This window comes from Acomys minous (assembly GCF_964271855.1).
Source record: "Acomys minous genome assembly, chromosome: 3".
Classification (NCBI taxonomy): Eukaryota; Metazoa; Chordata; class Mammalia; order Rodentia; family Muridae; genus Acomys; species Acomys minous.
Window position 1 is genome coordinate 131,501,356 of NC_140485.1, and position 25,169 is coordinate 131,526,524.

The 25,169-nt window shown below is 44.7% G+C and overlaps 1 protein-coding gene across 15 annotated transcripts in view; it reads left to right on the top strand.

Moving 5' to 3' along the window:
* The window catches only part of PLEKHG1 (pleckstrin homology and RhoGEF domain containing G1), a 211,379-nt gene that overhangs the window by 167,562 nt on the left and 18,648 nt on the right, over positions 1-25,169 (top strand). For all 15 annotated transcript variants that reach the window (XM_084777823.1, XM_084777818.1, XM_084777811.1 and 12 more), the window contains 9 exons: positions 1,915-1,984; positions 11,107-11,153; positions 13,409-13,559; positions 16,329-16,460; positions 17,689-17,871; positions 17,973-18,068; positions 18,207-18,293; positions 23,641-23,674; positions 24,798-24,893. In XM_084777823.1, coding sequence (XP_084633949.1) covers positions 1,915-1,984; positions 11,107-11,153; positions 13,409-13,559; positions 16,329-16,460; positions 17,689-17,871; positions 17,973-18,068; positions 18,207-18,293; positions 23,641-23,674; positions 24,798-24,893 — 896 coding nt within the window. The remainder of the gene's footprint in view (positions 1-1,914; positions 1,985-11,106; positions 11,154-13,408; positions 13,560-16,328; positions 16,461-17,688; positions 17,872-17,972; positions 18,069-18,206; positions 18,294-23,640; positions 23,675-24,797; positions 24,894-25,169) is intronic.

Consider the following 25,169-nt stretch of genomic DNA (forward strand, 5'->3'; position numbering starts at 1 on the left):
AATGAAGAAGAAGAAGAAGAAGAAGAAGAAGAAGAAGAAGAAGAAGAAGAAGAAGAAGAAATAGAAGAAGCAGCAGCCCCATCTCATGACATCATCAGCCCAGGTGAAGGAAGGACATTTACTGAAGAGGAAGACGCAAAAGATTCACCTCTTGTCACCCTTACTTAGGAAGCTTCCAGAAACTGCATACCCTCAAAGGAGAGAATCCATGGGAAACGATAGGGAGTAAGATATTCAACACAGGAGGCAAACCAGGAGGATGGACACCAAAAGACATGCAGAACTGCCCAGCAGGGGAAATAATGGCCATCCTTGCAGAACAGAAGTATGCAGGCTCAGGACTGAAGCCCCCTGCCCCTCCCCCCACCTACCCTTTGCCCCTCCCCCGCAGCAACAGTATACCGCCAGGAACAAACACCATCAGAAAAAAAAATGTTTTCTTGTCCTAAGTTGAGGTTTATCCTTCTCACACACAGTTTGGCAGTTAATTTTTTAAAAGATTTTTTTTCCAAATGCCACAGTTACAGGATTATATGAAGAGGTCACAGATCTAGCTCCCTTTTCTTTAACTGTGTGTGTGTGTGTGTGTGTTTCTTTAATCTGCACAAATGTAAACATTTCTGTAATCTCATAACTAATGATACGAAAACAAGTCAGCAGTCTTGAGAACGAGATTAGTTTTAGCTCCAGGGACGTTGTGGTTCTACAAGAAAGAAGGAAAAGAAATCATGGTACACACTGAGCCTTATTTCCATAGTCTTCTCATTGTCTTAAAGATGTAAATTCGAGAGCTAGAGAGATGGCTCAGAAGTTAAGAACACCGGCTGTTCTTCCAGAGGTCCTGAGTTCGGTTCCTAGCAACCACATGGTGGCTCACAACCACCTATAATGAGATCTGGTGCCCTCTTCTGGCCTGCTGGCTCACATGCAGCCAGAACACTGTGTACTTAATAAATAAATATTTTTTTAAATATGTAAATTTGAACATTTACTCTAGTCAAATTGTAAAATACATCTGATTGAGAAGATGATGGGTGGGAGTTTGATAAAAATGAAGAAAGAAACAACAGCTAAAACTTAGAAAGAGGGACCCTACTCTAGCAGAGACGGTAACTACGTCTCAGCAGAAGCCAGTGAGACTCCAAAGCACAGAGAGAAAGTATTTCATTCTAATTCCCACAGAACTGGTTGTCTTTTTATTAAGTGTTCAGTGTATAACATTTTAAAAATGAGCACCTGACTGGTATTAAAGTTACACATTGGTACAATGAAACTTGGAAATGTGCCACTTAACCAAAACTATCCAGTGAATGAGCAATTCCACCTTGGGGATTTTGTGCAACACTGGGAGACTAAATGGTTAGTTAAACAGACAGCCATGCAATATGATGGTCCTGCCACTAAAACTTAATGAGTTGACATTTAAGTAGAGACACTTTCTCTCTTGGTCCATCTGTCCTTTGAATAGTCTTTCCCATTAACACTTAGGGGATGAACGTTTTTTTAAGTGTGATTTGAGCATCTTATTCTTCAAGCGCATCAGGACCTCATTGAGAATGGAAATGTATCCCCTTTGCTTGTGGATGGCCTGTGTAGGTGGGTACCTAGGTACTTCTTCATTAATGAATGTGTATGAGCATTTCAGCAACTGATGACAGATGTCCAGGATACTTAACTCTTATGCAGGCCTTATCTCTGGTGGGAAAATCAGTTGTCCAGCCCGTATCTAAATTCATGCTCTGCTCATGACCTTGGACAACTCTTACCTACGCCTTTGACCTTCTGTGATCCAATTTCTTGATGCCTTGTAGAAGCCATTAGAAGGGTTTAAACTTTTAAGTTCTATTGAATACCCTCAACCTAAAGACGACCATCTAACACTTCCTGGCTATGTGTTGTGTTTTGTTTTATTAGTGAACTTCTTCAAGATCTGGAAAACTGTGAAAATGATCCTGTGGCCATAGCAGAGTGTTTTGTGTCCAAGGTAAGCAGCATCCATTTTTCAGGGCCAACCAGGGATAGGCAGACTGTGACTTGTTTTCATTTTAAAGTTAGAATAGATGGTTATTCAACAGTGAAATAAGCTAGCCATTAGTGATGCACTTTTTTGCTTTCATTTTGGTTTTGTACACACATATGCACACTCGCATGCACATTCACGTGTACATGCACACGCACTATCACAGGAAAGAGAGAAGGGGATGTTAGATCTATTATTCTGAGAGTTTGTGTGCTGGTTGGGTAATGTTATTCACTATTTCCTTGGAAAGCATAAAGTATGGGAGGGGAGAATCCAGACTTGAGAATGTAAAGGGAAAAAAACCGTATAACATACCTCTAAATCCATTCTAAAACAGCACACGAGTCTACGTGTTTTGTGTATGATGTGTGGTGCTAGCGGGGTCACTGCTGTTACTCTTCCAGGGGTAAAGGATGGCAAAGCTGATTTTTTTTGCATGTTAAAAAAAATGCTCTAAGCTTCTTATATTTTTCTTATGTGTCATTGGTGGTTTAGAAGAATACAAGGCGTGAAGCAAGTTCATGCTCTGAACTTGGAAGGCTTCTCCCAGGCAGGCCACATGCTGCCGCCTGCCAGAAGCAGCATCCTGTCTTACTCAAGTGTCTCTTTGGGACTCAACAGCTTTTCTCTGAAAAGAGAGAGAGGGAGGGAGGGAGGGAGGGAGGGAGGGAGAGAGAGAGAGAGAGAGAGAGAGAGAGAGAGAGAGAGAGAGAGAGAGAGAGCTCTACTTAGAAGAAATTGGCAGGAAAACATCATGTGACTTCTGGGGCTGTGTGAAGGCTTGAGGTGGGCAAGGTTGAAGCAGAGTTCACTGCAGTGCTTTGGAACCAACCCTCAGTTAGCACCTCATTTAGAGCCCTGAAGTCCAAGGTGATCTAAGATGTTGCTCCCGCACTCCTGGCTCTAGACTTGTTCCACACAGTTGGTTCTGGTGGCCACAGACCCACCCACGTGCCTGGGAATTCAAACCTAATAGCTCTGTAGGTTTGATGAAAACCACTAAAAGGCAATCAGTGGGCCTGTATGTAACTTCTCTTGTCTTTTTGTAGCTTTGTGGGCATTCCCATGTATAATGCTGGTGCACACATGCTTACACACACAGGTTTTTTTTAAGATTTTTTAAATTTATTATTATGAATACAGTGCTCTCTGCCTGCACATATACCTGCAGGTCAGAAGAAGGAATCAGATCACATTATAGATGGTTGTGAACCACTATGTGGGTGCTGGGAATTGAACTCAGGACCTCTGGAGAAGCAGTCAGTGCTCTTAACCTCTGAGCCATCTCTCCATCCCCTGTTTTGTTGTTGTTTTTTGTTTGTTTGTTTTGGGGTTTTTTGGGGGGTTGTTTTGTTTTTGTTTTTGTTTTTCCATAGTTGCCCTCTTTGTAATAGGTTCTCTTATTGGGTAGGAATTTTTAAAAGACAAAGAAAATGGAACCAGGAGAAATGGTGTAAAACCAAAAAGATAGACTGAGCATTTCAAAGAAAGTATGTCAAAATAAGCGCAGCACATGCGCAACCCTGACGTTTTAGGAAACTTTCGGCCTTTGGTAACTAACTGTAATCACAACCTGATTAAAGAGGTTCCAGTGTTCGCTTACCTCTGGCTTAATTACTCACATAAAAGTTTGTTTATGTGCCTCCCTGCCAACTCCCAAATCTCATTTTTCATTGTAATATGGCCAAGGTTAATTAGAAGACCGACGTCGGCGCTCAGCACTTTCACGTGGGAGCGAGGGTGGGGAGGGGCTGCCGGGCCCTGCGCTACCGGCTTCTCACTCAGCACCCTGACATTCAGGCGAGGCCAAACTGCCGCCAGCTGCTCCGCTCCGAGAGGAATGGAAAATTGCTTTAATTGAGAGGTCTTCAGCTGAAAAAAAAAAAAAACCGTAAAGCTGGCAGCTGATTTCTGCTGTGATCTGAATTGCTGGGGCTTACCCAGTCAGTCGTCTTTGACCTGGCTTACTTTTGTGCTAAGTATAGGCTAAGGAAGTCCTTAGGCAAAGAAAGAAAACTCAGTTTTGTCTTACTGACTGCTTCCAGGATGGCAGTTGGCTTGAGGAACATAAATAAACATTCCCTCCTGGACCTGATACCTCATGTCTGCTGATCTGCAGTCGGGACTCTGGGGACAGCTTGAAAGACCTCAGTCTGTCTGTCCCCAGATTGCCTTCTCAGCCACCCTCATGCTCATCCCGCCCTGGACTGTCAGTAGGGGTTACTCTGGCCAGCATGAAGGACAGACTTTCCTTTACCCTCCTCTCCCTCGGTGCCCGCTCACCTCACACCTACCGTAATACCTCCCTTCTTTCATGGCTAAGGAAAATGAGCACACATACATACAAAAAGATGCAGCACATGTATGCACATATATGCACACATATTTCCCCCCCAACACATACACTACATGCTGGAATTATCATGAAGAAATTGCTAGTGTTGAAAGCTTCTGTCAAGTCTCTGTCACATGCCCCATGTGCCACCGATGTACTATGTCCAGGGAAACATCCTTGAAATCAAAGACTGTAAGGGAGAGAGATCTGTGGCAAAAAAAAAAAAAAAAAAAAGCGCTAAAATCACTCAGACTTCTTTTCTCTGTCACTCCATTCAGCGGCCGTTGGACATCCTGTGTGCTCTGTTTGGCAGCGCTGTACCTTACAACTTGTCTTTTTGCATAACCATCTCATTTTGGCATCCTCTCTAATTATAATCTGTAAGGGCTGAATAACTAGAAAGTAATATCTGCTTTTTCCTAGTTTGTATAATATATTCCCCTAAGTGCATCCATAAAGGGATTTGGGCAAGTATTATGATGTTTAAGCATTAACAGGCCTAGGAGCTATTGGGGTTTTTGTTGTTGTTTTGTTTTGTTTTGTTTGTTTTGTTTTTGGTTTGGGTTTTGGTGCTTTTGTTTTGTTTTAATAATACCATTGTTTGTAAGGTCAGCATATGCTTGCACATCTAAGGTCAAACCCGCATTTAATCCTCTGTTAAGGATATGCTGCTAGTGGGGAAGTCTCTAGAACAGAAACTGAGTCACCTGCCTCAAAACTGAAAAGTCCTAGGGCCTTCTTAGGGACCAGTGTGTGTAGGTTGACTGTAGGACTCAGCTACAGTGTATCTACATGAAGGCCATGGTTTTCAGTGTGGTGTGCCCCATGATCCTAAAGGTCCCAAAGAACGAGGAAAAGTTTTATCCCAGGGTGAGGGAAGAACGGGAACTCTGAGTTGGTGTGGACCAGTAGGAAAAGCTCCTGTCTGCCGTACAGCTGCTGAAGGACCTGAGCAAATCCCTTTGCCTTTCTTCGCCTTTCTTGTCCCCGGAGCCAGGGCTGTCCTGCATAGGCAATAAATGCCTAACTCATTCTGTGGAGAAGCCCAGGTGGTGGCTACTGTGGGGCAAGTATTTGTTGGTCTAATGGAATAGTGTTTGCTGTGTGAACCTGTAGGCCTATAGAACCTAAACTTTTTCAGGAGAAGCTTAAAAAAAATCAAGTTATATTCTCCAGTGCTTAGAAGTTGACAGCTAAAGTGCTATATTGGAAAATGTGGTGCTGGGTTTAAAACGCAATTTAGGCTGGAAGGAAACAGATTCAAATTGGCCCACATGCTGTAGAGACGGAGCTGCTGGCCAAATACAGTATATAGAAATTAGAATCTCGGGCACCCACCACCCCTCCTCCACCAGAAAGCTATTCGTAGGATAAACTGACAAAATTTCAGTGAGTCTGATATATTTGATCCTCCAAAGACTAGAGACAACCTAAACAGAAAGCTGCCTGCATAATCTTTTGTATATTCGATCAAATAATGAAGTACTGTGGAACAATTTGAACAAATAAGGAACGTCTCCATGCGATTCTGGGGCGTGGGGGGTGGGGGGGGACAGTGTTTAAGTGCGCAGAACACACCTGCAACATCGGCATCACAGAGGAACTCACTAGACATGCTTGCAACCAACTAAATGAAAGACTGGTGTTCAGTCCCGCAATCTGTCTTCATAAGCCTCCCAGTGCTGACCACGGCGTGATTTGCTGATCTGATAAAGGGATGGCTGTGTTTAAAACCAGCATAACTGGTAAGATTAAAAACTAGGAGAAAGGAACTAGATGTGGTGGCATGAAATCCCGGGAGGATCAGGAGTTCAAGGTCATCCTCAGCTACATAGGAAATTTGAGGCCAGCTTGGGCCAAGTGAGACTCTATTTCAAAACACACACACACACACACACACACACACACACACACACACACATACACACACACACACAGACTTGAGGAAAGGAAGGAATGACCTAGAATGGAACAGCCTGAGTTAGCTTCTCTGAATATGTATTTATTTGTAAAACTGGCTTTGCATATACATATATAATTCAAAGACCCAAGCTAAGGCTTAAAAAAACAGGCTCTATATACCAAGAGTAAAATGAAACAAACTCAAAAGGATGTGCATCCAGTTGGGAGATTAGCCCTGCAGTGGAAAATCTAATTGATTTGGAAAATGTGTGGTGGTCAAAACACAGCCACCACATATTGATGGCGCTGTCCCTATTCTTCTGTGAGATCATGCAAGGAAGTATTGATGTCAGTGCCCTTGAGAAATGAAATTGCCGGGAGGAATAAAATACAGAAGCAGGAATGCACCAGACTTAATAAGCCCTGTAGTCCGGAATCTGGTCCCCTTTATCCCTGTGTCACCCTTACACCAAATGCTTGGGACCAGAAACATTTCAGATGTTTTTAGATTTTGGAATTTTTCGCACACATGATACAGTATCGTGGGGGAAGAGATCCAGATGTGAACACAGACTCAGGGATGCGTCCTCTGTGCCTAGGATGAAGTGGTTGTGCACAATATTTTCCATGCAGCTGTGCCTTGTGCTGCCCATTGGCTGAGTTCAGGTGCAGGGTACACTTGTCGCATCCTGCTCATTCTCAACAATAAAGATTTTTTAACATTATGTTTTTTTTTTAATATTGTATCAATATAGGGGAAGCCTACTTTAAAATCTCTTAGAAATACAATATTTCTAATTTTGTCCACTGAAAAGCCCTAAAGAAATAATGATTAAGCCAGTGGCAAGAACATCCTTAACACTCAGACTGGTCTCCAAATACTGCTTCCTGCCGAGGGTCAGGGCTCAGAAGCACAGGCGTGGGTGGCTGGGAAGCACGCAAGGTGGTAAGGAATGTTTTGTCACACATAAAAGATGGAGCTTCGGAAGATGAAGGGTCCTGTCAGAGACACAAAGAGTGCCTACTGGCCAAAGATGGCAGTCATTTGAACCTCAGACAAGTGTGATGGCTCTACTCGGTTGTCACCTTGACAACGTCTGAGATTAGCTAAAACCCAAGTGGCTGGGCACACCTGCGAGGGATTTCTTTTTCTTAAATCATTTGAAGTGGCGAGTCCATTCCTCCACTGGCGTCAGAGCCTACTTCTTTGGGATTCTGGTGTACGCTGAAGACAAGTTGGAACATCCAGCCTCATGGACCAAACGTCTACCAGGTTCTCTGACCTTCTGTTGGTGTTCAGACAGCCGTTATTGGACTAGCTGGACCACAGCCTGTGAGCCATTCTAATAAATCCCCTCTCAATAGGCAGGTAGACAGGCAGGCAGACAGACAGACAATTTCTTTTCTATAAATTCTGTTTCTCTAGAGAGCCTTGACTAACACAACCAGTAAAGCTAGTTAATTGAAACCAACTGAACCTCATTCAACGAATATGTTCCTATTTATGAATTTACAGTGACATTATAAATCAGACAGGCTTTTTATGGGATATTAAGAAAGCAACACATTATTCTGAGAATAACAAGTAAAGAAGGAATAACTGAATTAGAAATATCACCATTGGTAACCCCTGTTGACAGACCTATGCAGTAACACCAGTGCCCGTTCATATCACAAAAAAAAAAAAAACATGTGCAGACGCTGCAGCTCCAGATGGGAGAACTGAACAACCCTATGGTGCATTTTGCCGAGTTATAAAACTTCAATCTCAGCAAAGCACTGTTAATACTTGGAAGTGAACAGGATGGGGATGGGGACCCTAGTGGGTCCCTCAAGACCCCTGAGACTGTGACCATGTGGGTGGAACGAATGGTCTGTTTTCTTCAATAACTAAATTGCAAAGGAAGAAACAATGAAGAGGTTGTAAAGATTGATGGAAGGTAGAGGATTGGCCTAGGATGCTGAGATTCTAGGACTCTGGTTCTATCCCAGCGTTACAAAGCAAGCAAGCAGGCAGGCAATTGGCAACCTTTGCTATATATGAGTCTTCTTTGGGACTTAAGTCAAGCAGTGAAATGTGAAAGGAAAGGAAATCGGGAGACGTATTAGAAATGTGCCTAGTTACTGGCAAACCTTCTATCATGGAGTTATTTAAGTACGGTCATGGAATTGTGATGCCTCTTGATTAAAATGCTTAGCAACAGGGCCTAGAGAGATGGCTCAGAGGTTAAGAGCACTGGTCACTCTTCCAGAGAGCTGGCTCACAAACATCTGTAAATCTCGTTCCAAAGGCTCCGAGGCTCCCTTCTGGGCCCCAAGGGCACCATGTTCACATGTGATTCATAGACCATACATGCTGTCAAAACACCCACACACATAACAAATAAAATAAAAAATTTAAAATTCTTAGAGATGTATAGTAAAATATTTATAAGCGACATGATACATCATGTAGAACTTGCTTCAGAGTGATTGTGGGGTTGGGGGAGAGCAAGGGGAACAGGTAGGGTACAAACCTTGAGGTTATGATTATTGGGTTAAATGGTGGCTACCTGAATAGCTATTGTATCATCCACTCTAGCTTTATATTTTAATATATATATATATATATACATATATATATAATTTATATTTATATTTTAGTCCTACTTAAGTTTAACAGAGAAGATTCTAAATAGAGACCAGAACTTAAAATGTTACAATGTTTAAGTTTTTAAAAAAAATTAAACAGCACCAGAAATAACTGCCTTGGAATCACCTGAGAACCCTGTGCAAAGCAGGTTAAGGAGTTGGGAAATGTGGGTTTCCAGCAAACGGCCCTGTGGCTCTGGCTCAGAACACAGCTGTAGATAAGGTTTCTCGAGAGCCAGGGATTCTTTGGCTTGACTTCCTCATTCCAACAGTTGCCCAATTAGACGTTTGAAGCCCTACATTTTGCTTTACACCTTCTGTGGATCTATTTCTGCCCCTCGGCAGTGTAGTGTCCCCACTGCCCATGGCCATCCCTGCTCCTGTCACGGCGTGGCCACTGGGCCTTCCTCGAGAGCGAATCCAGGCTGTATTCCTTCCAAGCAGTCTTCCCTGAGCTCTGGCTTGACAGCTGTGTCTAATTTTGAACATCCGCCATACCCAGCACCCATCTGTCTGGGAGCACTGACCAAGTGACACTGGTGTCTTCTGTTTATCTGTCTGGCTCACAGTTGTCAGGGGCTGATCGTTTCCCGCAAATCAGCAGAAAGACTCGTTAGTGGGGTTTACCCCCTGCTTTCTGCTATATTCTTCCTAATCAATAATCCAGCGGGGCTCTTGCCCTTTTCCCTGAGGGTGCATAGAGTGCTTTTCATCTTTGCCAATTGCATATCACCGAGAACAGTGTAAATGGTTCTTGTTCACAAAGACGCAAATGAACAGGGGCGATGGGTTTCCTTCTTTCTGCCCTCTTTCCCATTCCTCCTCTTCTCCTTCTCTTCCCTCTTTCTTCTCTCCTCACTCTCCCTCCCTCCCTTCCCTCAGCTCTCCCCATTCCTTCCTTCCTCCTCTCTTCCTTCACCTCTTCCTTTCTCTCCCCCTGCCTCTTGCCCCTCCCTCCCTGACCCCCTCCCTCCTTTCTCTTATGGACAGTCTTACTTTGTAGTCCGAGCTGAGCCCCGGGCTCTCCGTGTTCTTGGCCCAGTCTCACATCATCACAGCCAACTTGATCACTCATTTCTTTCCTCGTCTCAGCACACAGAAGGAAAACGCTATTTCATATCTCCGTGTAAAACTCATACCATCGTTCTTTGTTGAGCACGCCCAAGTGTGCTCTATTTCTTTCTCTTTCGATCCAGTTCTGGATGCCTGACCGACCAATTTCCTCATTAATAGGTGAAATAAGACAAACAACAGTGCTCATTCTATATTTGCCCTGGGTTGTGTCCTTAACCTTTCTAAAGAACTGTCTGAAGCAGCCAGTGTCGATGTATTATTTCCTGTAATATAAACTCACAGCTGAAAGACTAAGCCTTGGGGGTGCAGATCTGGGGGTAGGGGCAGATAGGGCCATTTGCTAGTCAAGCCTTTATGGCTTTTGAGATATGGCTGCTATGCTACATGCGTGAAGGTAAGTAGACTTAGGCCCTGTTCTCAGGTGACATGCAGAAGGAGAGAGGGGTCAACATATGTTATCTGTCAGGAGACACAACATAGCCACGCCCCCCTACCCCCCCCACCCCCGCTCTGACAACTGTGAGCCAGACAGATAAACAGGAGGCATCAGCATCACTTGGTCAGAGCTGCCAGACAGATGGATGTTGAGTATGGTGGCTGTTCACAATTAGAAACAATTGGGTCGATCCAAGAGCTCAAAGAACGATGCTTGGAAGAAAAGCAGCCTGGATTCACAGCCAGGGGCCAAGCAGTGAGAAGAGCAGGAATGGCCATTGGCAGAAAGAGATACATGTGCAGAACTTGAGAGCATACAGCATCTTTCCGGTCCCTTATACATTCTCCATCATATTCTTACTGTGTGATGTTTGTCTATAACCTACTTATATTTCCCTGATGCATATGCACCCACCAGATGACCATAAGTACCTTGGAAACAGGAACTTTATTTTCATCCTTTTCTTGTTTGTCTTCCCAGTCACTGGGACACAGCAGGTGTTCAGAGTGTTTGCTGGGCTTAAGTGAGTTCAAGTTATGTGGATTCTGGGTAGAGAGCCGTGGGCACGGATGATGGCCGCAGAGGCTCATGGGATGGACCAATGGGACTGAAATGGTAAAAGCCTGATTGCTAGTTCTTGTGTTGCTGCTGATTGAACGTTGTCACCTGTGCTTTAGGCTCATGAAAGTCTCTTTTGCTTTCTTGTAGAGTGAAGAGTTCCACATTTATACCCAGTATTGCACCAACTACCCCAGGTATGGCTTGGCGAGGAGCAAGGCTCTTTTCCCTTTCATGTTGTTTCAAGTCCTTAGACGCAGTTCCGGGCACGTGTGTGCCTGGCTGTGATGAAGGCCATGGAAATACAAAAATCCTGAGAAAGGGCTGGGGGGAATCTCAGATATCGGATGGTGCCTTTGGTCTGGCAGGCTCTGTGAACCTGGAACAGGAAAATAATTTCAGGAAAGACCCTGAATAAGACCAGGAGTATCGCTGCTTATCTCTGGAGAGAGAAAAAAAAATGGATAGATCCACATTCTTGCATGGGGCTATCTGCTTCTCAGTTAACCTCTTTTAATGTGTGCCACATTTTGAGAATGAGTTTGTGTAAGCCAGCAGGGGAGAACTGATGTTCCAGTTTTGCTTGATGAGCTTTATGAGCCTCCCAATTTTTATAAAATTCAGGAAGGACAGATCATGAGAAGCCAGCATGAAGAGGGAGGTGCCTCCAGCCTCCGGGGACTCTTGGCTCCGTTTTGCTTGTATCAAAGATGAGGGGCAGGAGGGCAGTTCCAGGAGCAGCCTGGACATGTTCTGACCACTGAGTAACAAGAGCTGGAAGACAATTGGCCACAGCTCTGGGCATCTCTGTTTTCCTCACTCTAGCACAGTGTTGAAAGATATAACACCCAACGCTGAATTAAACATTAACAGGGATGCCCTGTGTGTGGCTTTAGTATCCACAAAGAAATATTTCTGTGCCTCTGTGCCTTGAGATTCCCTCTTCCCTGTCCTAGCAAACCGAGAGTACCAAGATTTCTCTCCCTGCTGGAGACCCAGGCTAGTGATTCTAAATGTGGCCGCAAGCCTTGGTAGGTGACTTCGTTCTTCATGCCAGTCACACCCGAGTGATTTCACTATGAAGAGGCACAGTTCCCTCCCTCCTTCCCCCCAGGGACAGGCACAAAGGAGGTCAAGCCATTGTCTTCAGATGCCTTCCCTATGCCTGAGATTTCCGGGAACCTGGAGCGTCATGTGCCCTGATTTATAGCAGGTTCCAATCTTGAGCAAGAACTTGGACCACCAGGCTACTGAGCAACTGCACGTAACTGCACAGGACTTCAGAGAAATGCCCAGATCACACGATAAAGAGTTGAAAAACCAGGACTCAAGGGAGAACCAAATCCATTTGAACGGATATTTTCTAAGGCAGTTGGCACAAGGCGAATCTAACAGCTTAATTACAAGACTCTCACTCAACATCTTTTCAAGGAGTCTCATTTTGTTGTTCGGCTCCATCTGATTCTTTCAGTTAATCCTGAGAACACGGTAAAGACTTGGGGAAGAAAAGAATAAGATGGTCCCTGCCCAGATCCAAGTTATACCACACCAGGATTTTAATTTGTACACGTGGCCAAGTGCAGTGGCGCATGCCTGTAATCACAGCACTCTGGGAGGCAGAGGCAGGCAGATCTCTGTGAGTTCAAGGCCAGCCTGGTCTGCAAAGTCCAGGACAGCCAGGGCTACACAAATAAACCTTGTCTGGAAACAACAACAACAAAACAAAAAACACCAAAAAACAAAAGAACAAAAGCAAATAATTTGCACATATGTGTGATAGTGAATCCTATTAGCTAATTTGAGGCAGAGGCTAAGCATTGTTCCAGCTGTTGCTTTAAAACATGTAGAAGCTACATATTACTTTGGGGGCTGCAGGAAGGGACTCTAGCCCCCTTTTGTAATGTCCTGCAGTGAGACTACTAAAAATGATGAGAAGATGGACAGTAGAGAGGAGAAGGAAGTGTTCAGAGTTTCTCTGAGAGAAGTCAACTCTGGTCAAATGTGACAGTGGGTACACTTCCTAAACCATCAGGGAGGGCGAGTGACAAATGCCCTAATGGGAGGCCACAATCTGTGCTAAAAGGAACTGTTTTGTTATAATCCAGGGATGCTGTGCCTTATAACCTGACCTGTGGGGACTGAATCCACGTGTGCAACATGCACACTGTACAAAGGCATCTGGATGGGGCATGTGTAGGGCTAAAATCCAATGTGCATGTCTCTTGCCAAGCTGCAGTGTCCTTCAAAACCCAAGCCCAGGGTTCTAAACTTCTGAATTCATCCCTTTTCTAATTCAACCCAATGCAGAGGGCACCCCCCCCCCTTTTTTTTTCCTAACTAGCTCTGTGGCTACCCAATCCATTTTAGGACACCAAGACTGGCATTTAAAACATCAATCACTCCTATGAAACATGGCACCGTGGTGATGAACAGTGTGTGCTCCTCTGTGCAGGTCTGTGGCCGTGCTAACTGAGTGCATGAGGAACAAGATGCTGGCGAAGTTCTTCCAGGAGCGCCAGGAAACTCTGAAACACTCACTGCCCCTGGGCTCTTATCTCCTAAAACCAGTTCAGCGCATCCTCAAGTACCATCTCCTTCTGCATGTAAGTCTCGGGCTGTGCTAGAACACTTGCCATGGTATGGGGATTTGGGGTGTGTATATTAAATCGGGGGGACACCAGAAAATGCTGTGCTCATACGGAAACATTTTCTACGCCCATGCTTTGCAACTGGCTGCTTTTCTTTGAGGAATCAGAGATACTGGTGTGCTAGGGCTACAGCCCATTGGTGACAGCCAAGATGGGAGATTAATTTGAACTTAGACAGTGACAGGGCTGAGGAGTGACTTGGTTTTTTTTGTTTTGTTTTGTTTGATTTGGTTGGTTGGTTGGTTGGTTGGTTTTTTGGTTTTTCGAGACAGGGTTTCTCTGTGTAGCCTTGGCTGCCCTGGACTCTCTTTTGTAAACCAGGCTGGCCTCGAACTCACAGCGATCCACCTGCCTCTACCTCCTGAGTGCTGGGATTAAATGCGTGCGCCACCACGCCCCAGCCTGAGGAGTGACTCGTGCTGGGCAGGGTCAGCTTCAGGCCCTAAGCATCTAAATGAAGAGCAGGTTCATCTTCCTGTTTTGTTTTATTTCCATGAGACCCAGTTCAGTAGGCAGCGGGGAGGCAGAGGCAGGCGGATCTCTGTGTTCAAGGCCAGCCTGGTCTACAAAGTGAATCCAGGACAGCCAAGGCTACACAGAGAAACCCTGTCTCGAAAAACAAAATCAAAAAACCTCAAGGAGGCTTTCAGAACAAGATGGATGTAGAACTCAGATTCTCCTCTCTTACCCTCTAAGGAAGTTCCTAAAGATGGAGAAAACTCTATTGAAGATAATTTGCATTCTGCAAATAGGATTTGCTTAGCTTGGCAGGGGGGAGGGGGGAGGGAGAGAAGACAGAACATTAGGCTTGAGGAGCGCCAAGTCTACCTGCCTCTGGATTCTATAACATGCTAAGTTCACTGTGGCTTGTAGCCATTCAAGAAGAATGAGATAGTGTGTGTAATTTGTTATTTGTGTATACAAGATTAAGAATCATTTCCTGAAGGGATTTTAGAGGCAAAGGCAGAAAGATTGAATCTTTGGTATCATCTTCAGCTGGACAGAGGGTTTGAGGCCTGCCTGTGCTATATAAGATCCAGCCATGCAACAATCAACAAACATAAAATTTTAATAAAGGAACTTTAATCCAGAGTCCCATTTTATCAGCATACTTGGTATCTCTCCGACACAGGTACTAAGCAGGCCCAACCCTATCTCAATTCCAAGGTCAGGCAAGATCAGGCATGTTCAGGGCAGCATGACCATTGACTGTGTGCATTGTTTCTTTGGAAATGACTCTAGGTTTCCAACTTGGGCAATCATTTCTGGTTTTCTGAGTTCACATATGTAAAAATTTACCAAAAATTTCTTCATCTGTTTATTTAAGTAGCTCATCCTTGGAGAACCATCTGTCCTCTTACAAAGCCACACTGGAAATAGTTCCTTAATTCTTAAGTTAATCCCAAATTCTAGATTTAATGGGATAAGTTTGCTAAATCAGTGTCCAGGCAGTTGCTGAAAAAGTAATACCCACCCTAGACTACATCCCTGATAAACTATATCAATATGACATATAAGACAGTAGTCTTCTAGAGAGTCAGGTGGCCATCAATCAAGAAAAATCCAAGATATCAACTCTTGTAAGAAGTAGAGATCCTTACAAACTTAATCGATACTTACAAATGACTGTTAATGAAGGAAAAGGGAGGAATGCTAACTGAATTAATCCCAAATTAACTTCTTGTTGCCTTTGAAGTGTTTTTGCTTTGCATGAAGCTTAGAATACCTACCCCTCCATAATTCACATCAGTTCAAAGTTGAGCCACACATGCATTCTCAGAGGGGCACTGCCCTCCAAGCATCTCTGTCTACTGACTGAGAGGCAGAATTGACTCTTACACTAAAAGAAAGACTCCTCCTGGTCATACATCTTACCGTGAAGTTTCCCAATCCCAAGGAGGGAAGAGAGGATACAATGCCTGTGATAATTCTTTACGGCTTCTAAGTTCCCTGGACCCCTGCGGGTTCTAGAGAGACCCCAGTCTTTTGCTTTTTTTTATCTTCTCCAATGTGCCTAACAGGAAGATGGTGAAGAAAATTCTTTTTCCTGTTTTTGGTCCTAGGGGCCCAATTTAGGGCCAGACAAGTGTTCTTCCATTGAGCTTTGTCTCCAGCCTCAACAAATGCTTATTAATTTGAAGCAGTATCATCTTAAAAACAGTAATCCTACATTAGCATGCTGAGCCCCATATCCATGCGTCTCTCCTTATAGCCTTGGATGTCCTGGAATTTGTTCTGTAGACCAGGCTGGCCTTGAACTCACAGAGATCCACGTGCCTCTGTCTCTGCCTCTGCCTCTGCCTCTGCCTCTGCCTCCTGAGTGCTGGGATTAAACGTGTGCTCCACCACTTCATGCCTAAGTAATGTATTTTTAAAAGATTTTGTCTTTGAGAATGAGAACTATATTACTAAACTTTCTCTTATATTGGCTACCACTGCAACTACAATATTTCCATGTGGCTTAGTGCAGGGTTTGTACCCTTTATACTGCGACTTAGTATACTTTCATTTTTCCTGCCCATTTTGTGGTTTGTAGTTACAGCAAAATTATCTCTTTAACTTAAGGAATGATGGTGATACATAAATAAAAATATATATAATCTATTTTATACATATAAGCATATATGAATATATATATATATGAAACTAAAGCTAGAGAAGCCATTTCCTTCACTGACTACATTAAAAAAAAAACTAATAATAGATGTCTTTCTTTTTTTTAAGGAAATAGAGAATCACCTTGACAAGGACACAGAAGGCTATGACGTTGTGCTGGATGCCATAGACACGATGCAGCGAGTGGCCTGGCACATCAATGACATGAAACGCAAGCACGAGCACGCTGTCCGCTTGCAGGTGAGCACACAGCCAGGTGACAGCACCCAGCAGGTGCTCGGACACTGTTCTAGTCTCTAAAGCCTACATTCAAGGTTTCGTAAGGAGTACCTCTCATTTACAGTCCTTGCCGAAGTTCTCCCTGAAGACAGGTCAGGGAGTGGACAATGCTGACCACCAGTTAGAGTAGCTACATAGGACAAATGATACCACTTTTAAACTAATAGTTTTCTTCCCCCCCCCCCCCCGCCCCGAGATAGGATCTCTCTGTGTTAGCCTTGACTGTCCTGGACTCACTTTGTAGACCAGGCTGGCCTCCAACTCACAGTGATTCACCTGCCTGAAACTTTACTCCATTTCTACCATTTCTGTTTATAGCCAGTGAAATTTGTTTATTTGATTTGCTGTTTGGTAGTGAGGTGGACCCAGGGGCTTTGCACAAACTACACAAATACTCCACCACCGAGCTGCATGCCCAGCTTCCCAATGAAGAGTTAACAGTTTTCAAACAAATGGAATCGACTTCCTTAAAAATTTGGTGTACAACAGCCAGCCATGGTGGCACATGCCAATCATCCCAGCCCTCAGGAGGCAGAGGCAGGCAGATCTCTGTGAGTTCAAGGCCAGCCTGGTCTACAGAGCAAGTCCAGGACAGCCAAGGCTACACAGAGAGACTCTGTCTGGAGGGGGGGTGGGAATGGTAAAGAAATATCAGTCATATCACTAATATTTCCTAAATTCCACTGAAAGCGCCAAAACAGAGTAGCAAAGACATGTCCATTTCCTTTCTAGATAAATGATTTAAAGTTGAGAAATGCCTGAGAAAGTATCTGTGGTCTTACACAGGCTTTGGGTTTTAGTTATGCATGTATGGTATGGACTCAGTTTCTAGAAGAACTTTCTTAAGTTGAACACTGGAGATTTTTAATCCACACAGGAGAGGATGGGAAGCGTTAGAGAAGTCGCCCATCTCCACTGGCGCCACACTCCTGGCCACACCGGGAAGCTCTTTGAAGGGTACGGCTGCCGCTGCCAGTATGGCATTGAGTCATTCAGGAATGCTAATAAGCAGTTGACAGTTCAGCAGGTAAAACCTGGACTCCTTTTGGGTGACCTTCGACTGCTAGCCTCGCCCATAAACACAGATTTTCAGTCACCACCCTGGAGGTCAACGACGGGCCACTGAGTGTGCAATACCTTGCCGTTTGCCTGGTGGTTAATTTGGGGGGTAAATGTCCCTTTTTCTCAGGAGATCCAGAGCTTGCTGACTAACTGGAAGGGGCCGGACCTCACCAGCTTCGGGGAACTGGTGCTTGAGGGAACCTTCCGCATCCAGAGGGCGAAAAACGAGAGGACGCTTTTCCTTCTGGACAAGCTGCTGCTCATCACGAAGAAGAGAGATGACACCTTTACCCACAAAGCTCACATCCTGGTGGGTCCTCATGGGGTGGTGGGCGAGGCCAAGGGGTGGCTGTCGCGCTTGGCGCGGCGAGCGCACGCGCTGTGCCTCACCTGCTGTTCTCTCTGCTTCAGTGTCGCAACCTCATGCTAGTGGAGGTTATACCAAAGGAGCCGCTCAGCTTCAGTGTCTTCCACTACAAGAACCCCAAGCTGCAGCACACCGTTCAGGTAACAGGTGGGCTACCCCTAGCTTCCCACGTGGAAGAGGTATACAAAGGGTGGGGGTGGGGATAGGGCGGGGGAAAGGCCCCCCCGCCCCCCCCAACCACCATCTCTATGTCTTATTATTTAAATCTCTCCCGGTAGGCCAAATCCCAGCAAGACAAACGCCTCTGGGTTCTGCATCTGAAGAGGCTGATTCTGGAGAACCATGTAGCAAAGATCCCCGCTAAGGTAAGACCAAAGTCAGTCAGTACACCTTAATGCTAAAAGGGCCCAGGCCCTAGCGAGGAGGCTGCCGGGAAGCAAGGCATAGCTTCACAATGAAGCCTGAAATCCCTGCACTCAGGAGGGTGGCCACATAAAACCCTGTATACACACACACAGCATTTCAGGCGTTGACATATATGGACAAAAAGAAGTCAGTGGCATTCCCTAGAAAATGTGTCAAACTATGGAGCCAAGGTTGCTAATTACTTTTTTTTTTAACCCCCTGAGAATTAAAGGGGAAGTGTGTGTGTGTGTGTGTGTGTGTGTGTGTGTGTGTGTGTGTGTGTGTGTGTAAGACCATAAGGAAGCTTATAGCGAACTAATAGAAAATACCAGGAATCCCTCTTGCCCCCCCCCCCCCCCCCGCGCGCGCGCGCAGCCTAGAGCCCTCAGAATCTCAGGTGTCTGCGTTAGGTCCCATGAGAACAGCGGGAAGCCAAGCCCAGTTTGGCGGGAAAGGAATTTACCAGGAGAGAGCAAGCTGCCCGCCTGACCCAGATCTGTTTGCTGGATGTGGGGGAAACAATAGTGTTTGAAAGCCAGGTGGCTGGGGGGGGGGGGGGGCGGCAGTGGGCAGAAGGACAAAGTGTTCAGCTTTAGCCAGTGAGGGCAGGAAGGAAAATGCCTCCTGCTTTCTTAAAGGATGAGGAATGTTCTTATGAAGTTAGGGAGAGGGAGGGGAACCAGGCTGAGACAACAAAGTAAACAAAAACAGGAGTGCCACTCTGCTCGCCAAACACAGCTGGTGTCGGGACAAGAGGGTCAGGAGATAGGGCAGGAGGGAAGGGGGTGGAGCGGAAGCCTTCCCGGTAGCCTGCTGAGCACAACCCAGAGAGCAGATGCAAGAGAGGTCACCCAGGCGAAGGGAACCGACATCACCCTCTGAGATCGGACTTGAGTTGCAGGAAGAGCTCCGGGTTGGGAGTTAACCAGACTGGGCTCACGGAGGAAGCTGAACCGGTTCCACGGGTTCAGGGGAGCATCTGGCAGGTTGAACGGAGGTGGAAATTCAGGTTCTGGCAGCCCGGGATTAGGAGAGGCAGTGATTGAAGCCCTACAGTTTGACAGGACGGCCCACAAGAATGTAGAAAGGAAGCTAGGGGCTCTTGGGAATCCCAGCAAGCTGGCTGGGGGAGGGGTACAGTACTTGGATGACCGCCAGAGAGAGCATCAGGAGTGAGGAATGGGGGGGGGGTACCTGTAAGGAGGGGGCAACAGCAGAAAAGCAGCCAAGAGAGGTCAACACAGTTGAAAGAAATTAGAAGCAGGCTAGGTGTGGACTTCTCCTGCCCCCACCCCCAAAATTTTAAAAAGGTGCAGTTTAGAGAGCAACTCAATCAAAGCAGGACTTGCTATCTAGGTGGAAAACATGGTATAGTCCCCAGACTAGGAGGCAAGAGGCAGCAAGGATGAGGAAGAGCTGTTTGTCAGAGGAGGTGGAAGGAGTGGGGCCAGTAAGCTCAGGAATGGTAGCGAGTAGCCTTAGAAAGCGTTGAAAACATGTTCCCTGAGCTAGGGTAGAGAATGAAGAAAAATGACAGGGAGCCCTGAGGAGAATTGGGAAATCATGAAGGGTTGGAAGTTGTTGGTGTGAGCAATGAAGACATCCGCTGGGATGAAGGCGGGATGGGATTGTTATGTGAAAGTGGGAGAGGGTCAGACTCGTTTCTAAAGAAAATGGTCTAGCCACTCAAGATGACTCAGGTCCTATCTGAAAGGCACCAAAGACCCGCCTGCAGCTGCCCAGTGAGTCAGTGTGATGGCCCCATGACATACCTCTTAGCCACATGGGAACTGCTCTAAGGAACTATGACACCCCTAAATTGCTCTATGGGGGTGGCGGAGCTGGGGAACAGAAGGTTCCTACAACAGAGAGAAAGGTGCGTGCTCAGGAGCCTGTATCTTTAGTGACCATGGTTCCAGGCTGAGTGGAAAAGAAACTTCTGGTCTGTGGTCAACTGGTTCAGTAAGAAATATGGACTACGTAGTTGAAAAGTGTTCCTGGTACCCTACCTGGGAGGCAGGGTAATTTTGGTGTGTTCAGGTCCTGGGACAAACTTACTGCCATGTTGCTACCATTGAACAGAGAAGACAGGTATCAGAGATAACGTAGCAAAAGACGAAAATGAAGGGTTCAATAGCCATCTGTGAGGATGATGAGATGTCGGTGATGGGACCAAGAGAACAGAAAATGGGATCAGAGTCCTAAGAGTGGTACAGGGTGAGAAAAAGCAGAGGAAATTCTGGGAAAGGAGAAATTGACTTTTGCCATTTGTTGACTGGTTGAGTTAGACATGGTCTAACTATGTGGCCCAGACCAACCTTGAACTTGGAATCCCTACCCCTACCCTCACCTTGGCCTCCTGAGTCCTGGGATCGATCACAGGTGAACCCAGTATGCTCAGTTTGCCTTCTACATGTTTTGGAATGATTTTCAGGCCAGCCTCCAGAAGCTGTGCCGGCAGTGGCTTTCTGTTTAGGAAATGAATATGTGGAGGCGTGTGCTTGGACGGAAGTGCGAGTTTCATTTCACGCAGAACCGTGATTGCCTTCTCTCATGGTTACTCAGAAGCAGTGCCCTTCTGCGTGATGGCACCATGTCTTTGATATGCCCCACCTACTGTTTACAAGAACCCTGGGGAAATTGCTTAACAAGATTCGGAATGGCAATTATTGCCAATTACCAAATTAGACAGCCTCTTCCTGTCCTCTTCCCTCTGTCCCAGGCACTCATGGTGGGTATCCCTTGATACCTAACCAGTTGATAGAGCCACAATAAAATTATTCTTTTCACCCAAGTTATCACTCTATTTAGAATCTAAAATGGATTTTAATTTACAACTTATTGAACACGTCTACATGGCAATAAGTATACTATATTTTTACTTCACAGTAAAATATCTCAGAGATGGATCATGACCTTCCCATGTTAGAGAAAATAAAATCAGGGCTTCAGAAACAGGAAGCAAATTGTCCAAGTTTTACAACCAGTGCCTGGCCAAATTCAGATTCACACCCAAGTCATCTGGCTCCAAGGAACCTCTAAACCATACTTACCCCACTAGGAATGAAAACAAACTTCCTTAATATACTTTATCCACTATAATGTTAAAAATAATTCTCTGCCCTATTTAAGTAGGGTTATCCAGCTGTTTTCTTAAAGCTTTCAGAATATATTTATTTGTATGAAATCAAACAAATGTATAATGGGACACTTTAAACAACAAGACATGTATAAGCTCGGCTTCTATCAGCTTCTAATGTCAACACAGCTGTTGATGAGTCACTAAATTCTGCCAAGCCGCCGCCCTAGACCTCTAGTTCCCTGGTGGTCCTTGGCTGACACCTAGTGTACAACATGGAAAGAATTCTTTTCCGAAATAATTTACAAGACTTAAGCCTCCTTAAGGATTAACTTACTTAAGGGGATTTCTCACATGCCCCATTTATATACATAGTATATAAACCGAGCCAAATTAATTGAGCAAAAAAGATGAACTAAGAACTTTTCTGTTGTAAAGATAAACATGGAACTAGAAAACCACTTTCCAGAGGTTAAACTGTCACTTGTGTTTGAAATTAATTCTAGCTAATAACCTCAAGTTCCAAATATAAAATAGAAAGATAAGTGTATGAAATAGGCAACTATTTTTATCTCAAATTTGAAGTGTCTGGTAATGTTTTTTTTTTTCCTGTCTGCACCTCCATCTTTATTTTGTTTAATTTGTGTGATTACCACTCCACCCACATAGTTTTGCTTAATACCACAGATTGCAGCAAATTAGAAACAAAATAGCTTTAGTTATTATAACATAATCTATGTAGATTAAATTGTATTACACCTGATGAAAATGTGAACAGCATTGGAAAGCAAGAACTGTCACCCCAACTGATTCCCACTCTCCCAATCAATTGCCAAAATGATGGGCTAAGACAGTTTAACTTATCTATTTCTAAGTAAGCACCAGCAACATACAATAACAGAAACAACAAACCCCAGAGTGTTCTGGGTAGAACTGCTAAGTGTGTGGAAAGCTGAGGCCTCAGGCATCAGGCTCCATTCCCCAGAAGGGCAGAGACAGCAACCATGCCTGTCAGTTGATGCTAAAGGCACTGGAAAAGGTGGGGCCTGTTATTCTACCTTACACTTGAGGAAGCACATCCACAGAAGTGGGCACTGCCCCTGTATTGCTCTGAAATACAGCTGGACTGCTCCTATCCTTAGTATGCATGGGTCCTTAGAAATGTTTTTTGGTTTTTTGTTTTGTTTTGTTTTGTTTTGTTTTTTACTCACCTAAACAATACATTAAAATGGTCTATAAGACATTTACCTGCTGGGGAATTATAAATAATCTAGAGCTGACTTAACATTAACAGGAAGATATGTCCAGGCTCTATATAAATGCCGTGTCTCTCTATAAGAGGCTTGCGTGTCTGTCACAGTCTTGTCCTGGCTTCACTTCTGCTGCTAATGATACCCTGCCTAGAGATGCAGCCTGGGGACGAAGGGTTTATTTCAGCTCACAGTTCAGATGCTATTCCATCAGAACAGAGACATCAAGGCAGGAACATAAAGCTACTAGTCACATTCCATCCAAAGTCAAGAGCAGAGAGAAATGAATACCTGGGGCGCCTACTACTGAGCTCACTGTCTCTACTCTGATATAGTTTAGGACACAGCTCCAGGGTTGTGACCCATACCATTTGGTCTTCTCATACCAAATTAACATAATTAAGATAACCCCTCCTCCTCCTCCTCCAGATATGTCCACAGGCCAATTTGATCTAGACCATCCATTCTCAACTTATGGGCTGAGACCCCTTTGGGGTCCAAATGACTCTTTCATGGGGGTCGCATATCAGATACCCTGCATATTAGATATTTACACTGTGATTCACAACAGTTGCAAAATTATGAAGTAGCACAAAAATAATTGTATGGTTGGGATCACCACAACATGAAGTATTAAGTAGTTATAGCATTAGGAAAGTTGAGAAACATTCTCTTTCATTGAGGCTCTCTTGCCAGGTGAGTCTAAATTGTGTCAAGTTGACAATTAAAACTATCAAGCCTTTGCTGTCCTGGACCAAGTGGCCAGCATGCTCCCATGAGGCCTGAACTATGCCTAAAAGAAATAATGAGGGTTTTTTGTTTTTTTTGTTTTTTTGTTTTGTTTTGTTTTTTTGTTTTTTTTTTTAGTTTTCTAAAGTCCATTTATTCAAGTGTGGTAAGATCCCTGTCACACTTGGTAATTTTAAAAAGAAATGGTAGGGGGAAAAAAAAATGACATCTACATTTCCTCTCTTCCAGGCCAAGCAAGCATTACTTGAAATGGACGCCATCCGTAAGTTTGTTTGTTGTTGTTTCCTTATCTGTTGTGGACAGTAAGCCATATGGCCAATGTTCAGCCATCTTGTCAGAGCCTACACCTTTAGGCTCCTATTTCTCCAGCAGTCTGTCATTTGCTAAAAATCAGCTGACCCTGTCATGGTTCAGCAGTTAGACACCTGTTGTGGTTTATTGCGGAGGACAGTCATTCTAAGACCCCCGAGCTCATAGAAAGAGGTTATTCGTTTCTGGCTATAAACTAGCTTTTCCAGTAAGACAACTGGTAAAGTCAGATTAAAGGCCAGCTGCCTGCAAGCAGCAGTTCCGGGAACTTTTTCCTGACTAACCAGATCTTTTACAACTTCCCTTTCTCTCTGGAATTTCTCCCTCTTCTATGATTATAGCAGCTGTAAAGGTAGACACCTGCAGGAGCATTCCAGAGTTAGGTATCCATAGCAACCCTTGCTTACACAAATACTCATGCCCCCATGCCTATAAAAACCCTGTGAAAGTTGTCAATAAAGGGGGCTTGATCAGAATCCAGACTTGCCCTCATTTCTTTGTGTCTCCTGTCCCCCATTTGTTTGCCCCCTCCAAGGGTACCCATTGAAGACCCCGCAGGCTGGGACACTTAGCATCCTTTGAGATGCTGCTGCCTTTATGTGTCTATCCAGTTCTCTGTCTCAAAGCTTGTAAAAGGTCGTTGATAAGACACTAGCAGCTGTCCACTCCATCTTAGCAGCTGGAGCGGACATGGTCACCCCTTCCCAAGTCACTGATTTGTTTCCACTTTGATTCTGGCTTACCTGTGGGGCACTCCATACTCCATGCCTAGCCACACCTCTAGATGTCTGCAGGTCCTAACACCGTCAGATGTACCTCCATGGAGGACTCTTCCTGTCACCTCTAACACACACACACACACACACACACACACACACACACACACACAGAGTCACTACACTGTCCAATGCATTTATCTGTTTACCCACCCATTTTTGAAAGTCCGTTTTGATTATTCACAAGAGCCTCCATCACTTGAGAATCACTGGTGTTCTGAGGTAACACAGAATTCTGGAAACTGCAGCCGCCCTACATGGTCACTAGACCCTCACTTGCTCCTGTGGTTCCCTTTGCAGACCATCCAGGCTTCTGTTACAGCCCTGAGGGAGAGATGAAGACACCATGTGGCTCCAAAGAAGGTGCCGCACCTCATCGGCTGAGACGGAAGTCAGGTAAGCAGGATGCTGTCATCGAACTGTAATGCCGAGAGGCCAGGAAGTGGGCACTTTCTGACTCACAGGCATTTTTTTGTCTGCTTGCTTGTTGGTTTGAATACATCTAAGGCTACTTTTTTAAAAAGATAGCAAAGCAAAAACAAGCAAACAACAACAACAACAACAAAAATCCCACCTCTCTACTTAATAATTTCCCAGTGAATACAAAATGTGCCAACCATCCAGGTATGATGGCACATTCAAGACTAACCCTTTGATATGCATTTGCTAAAT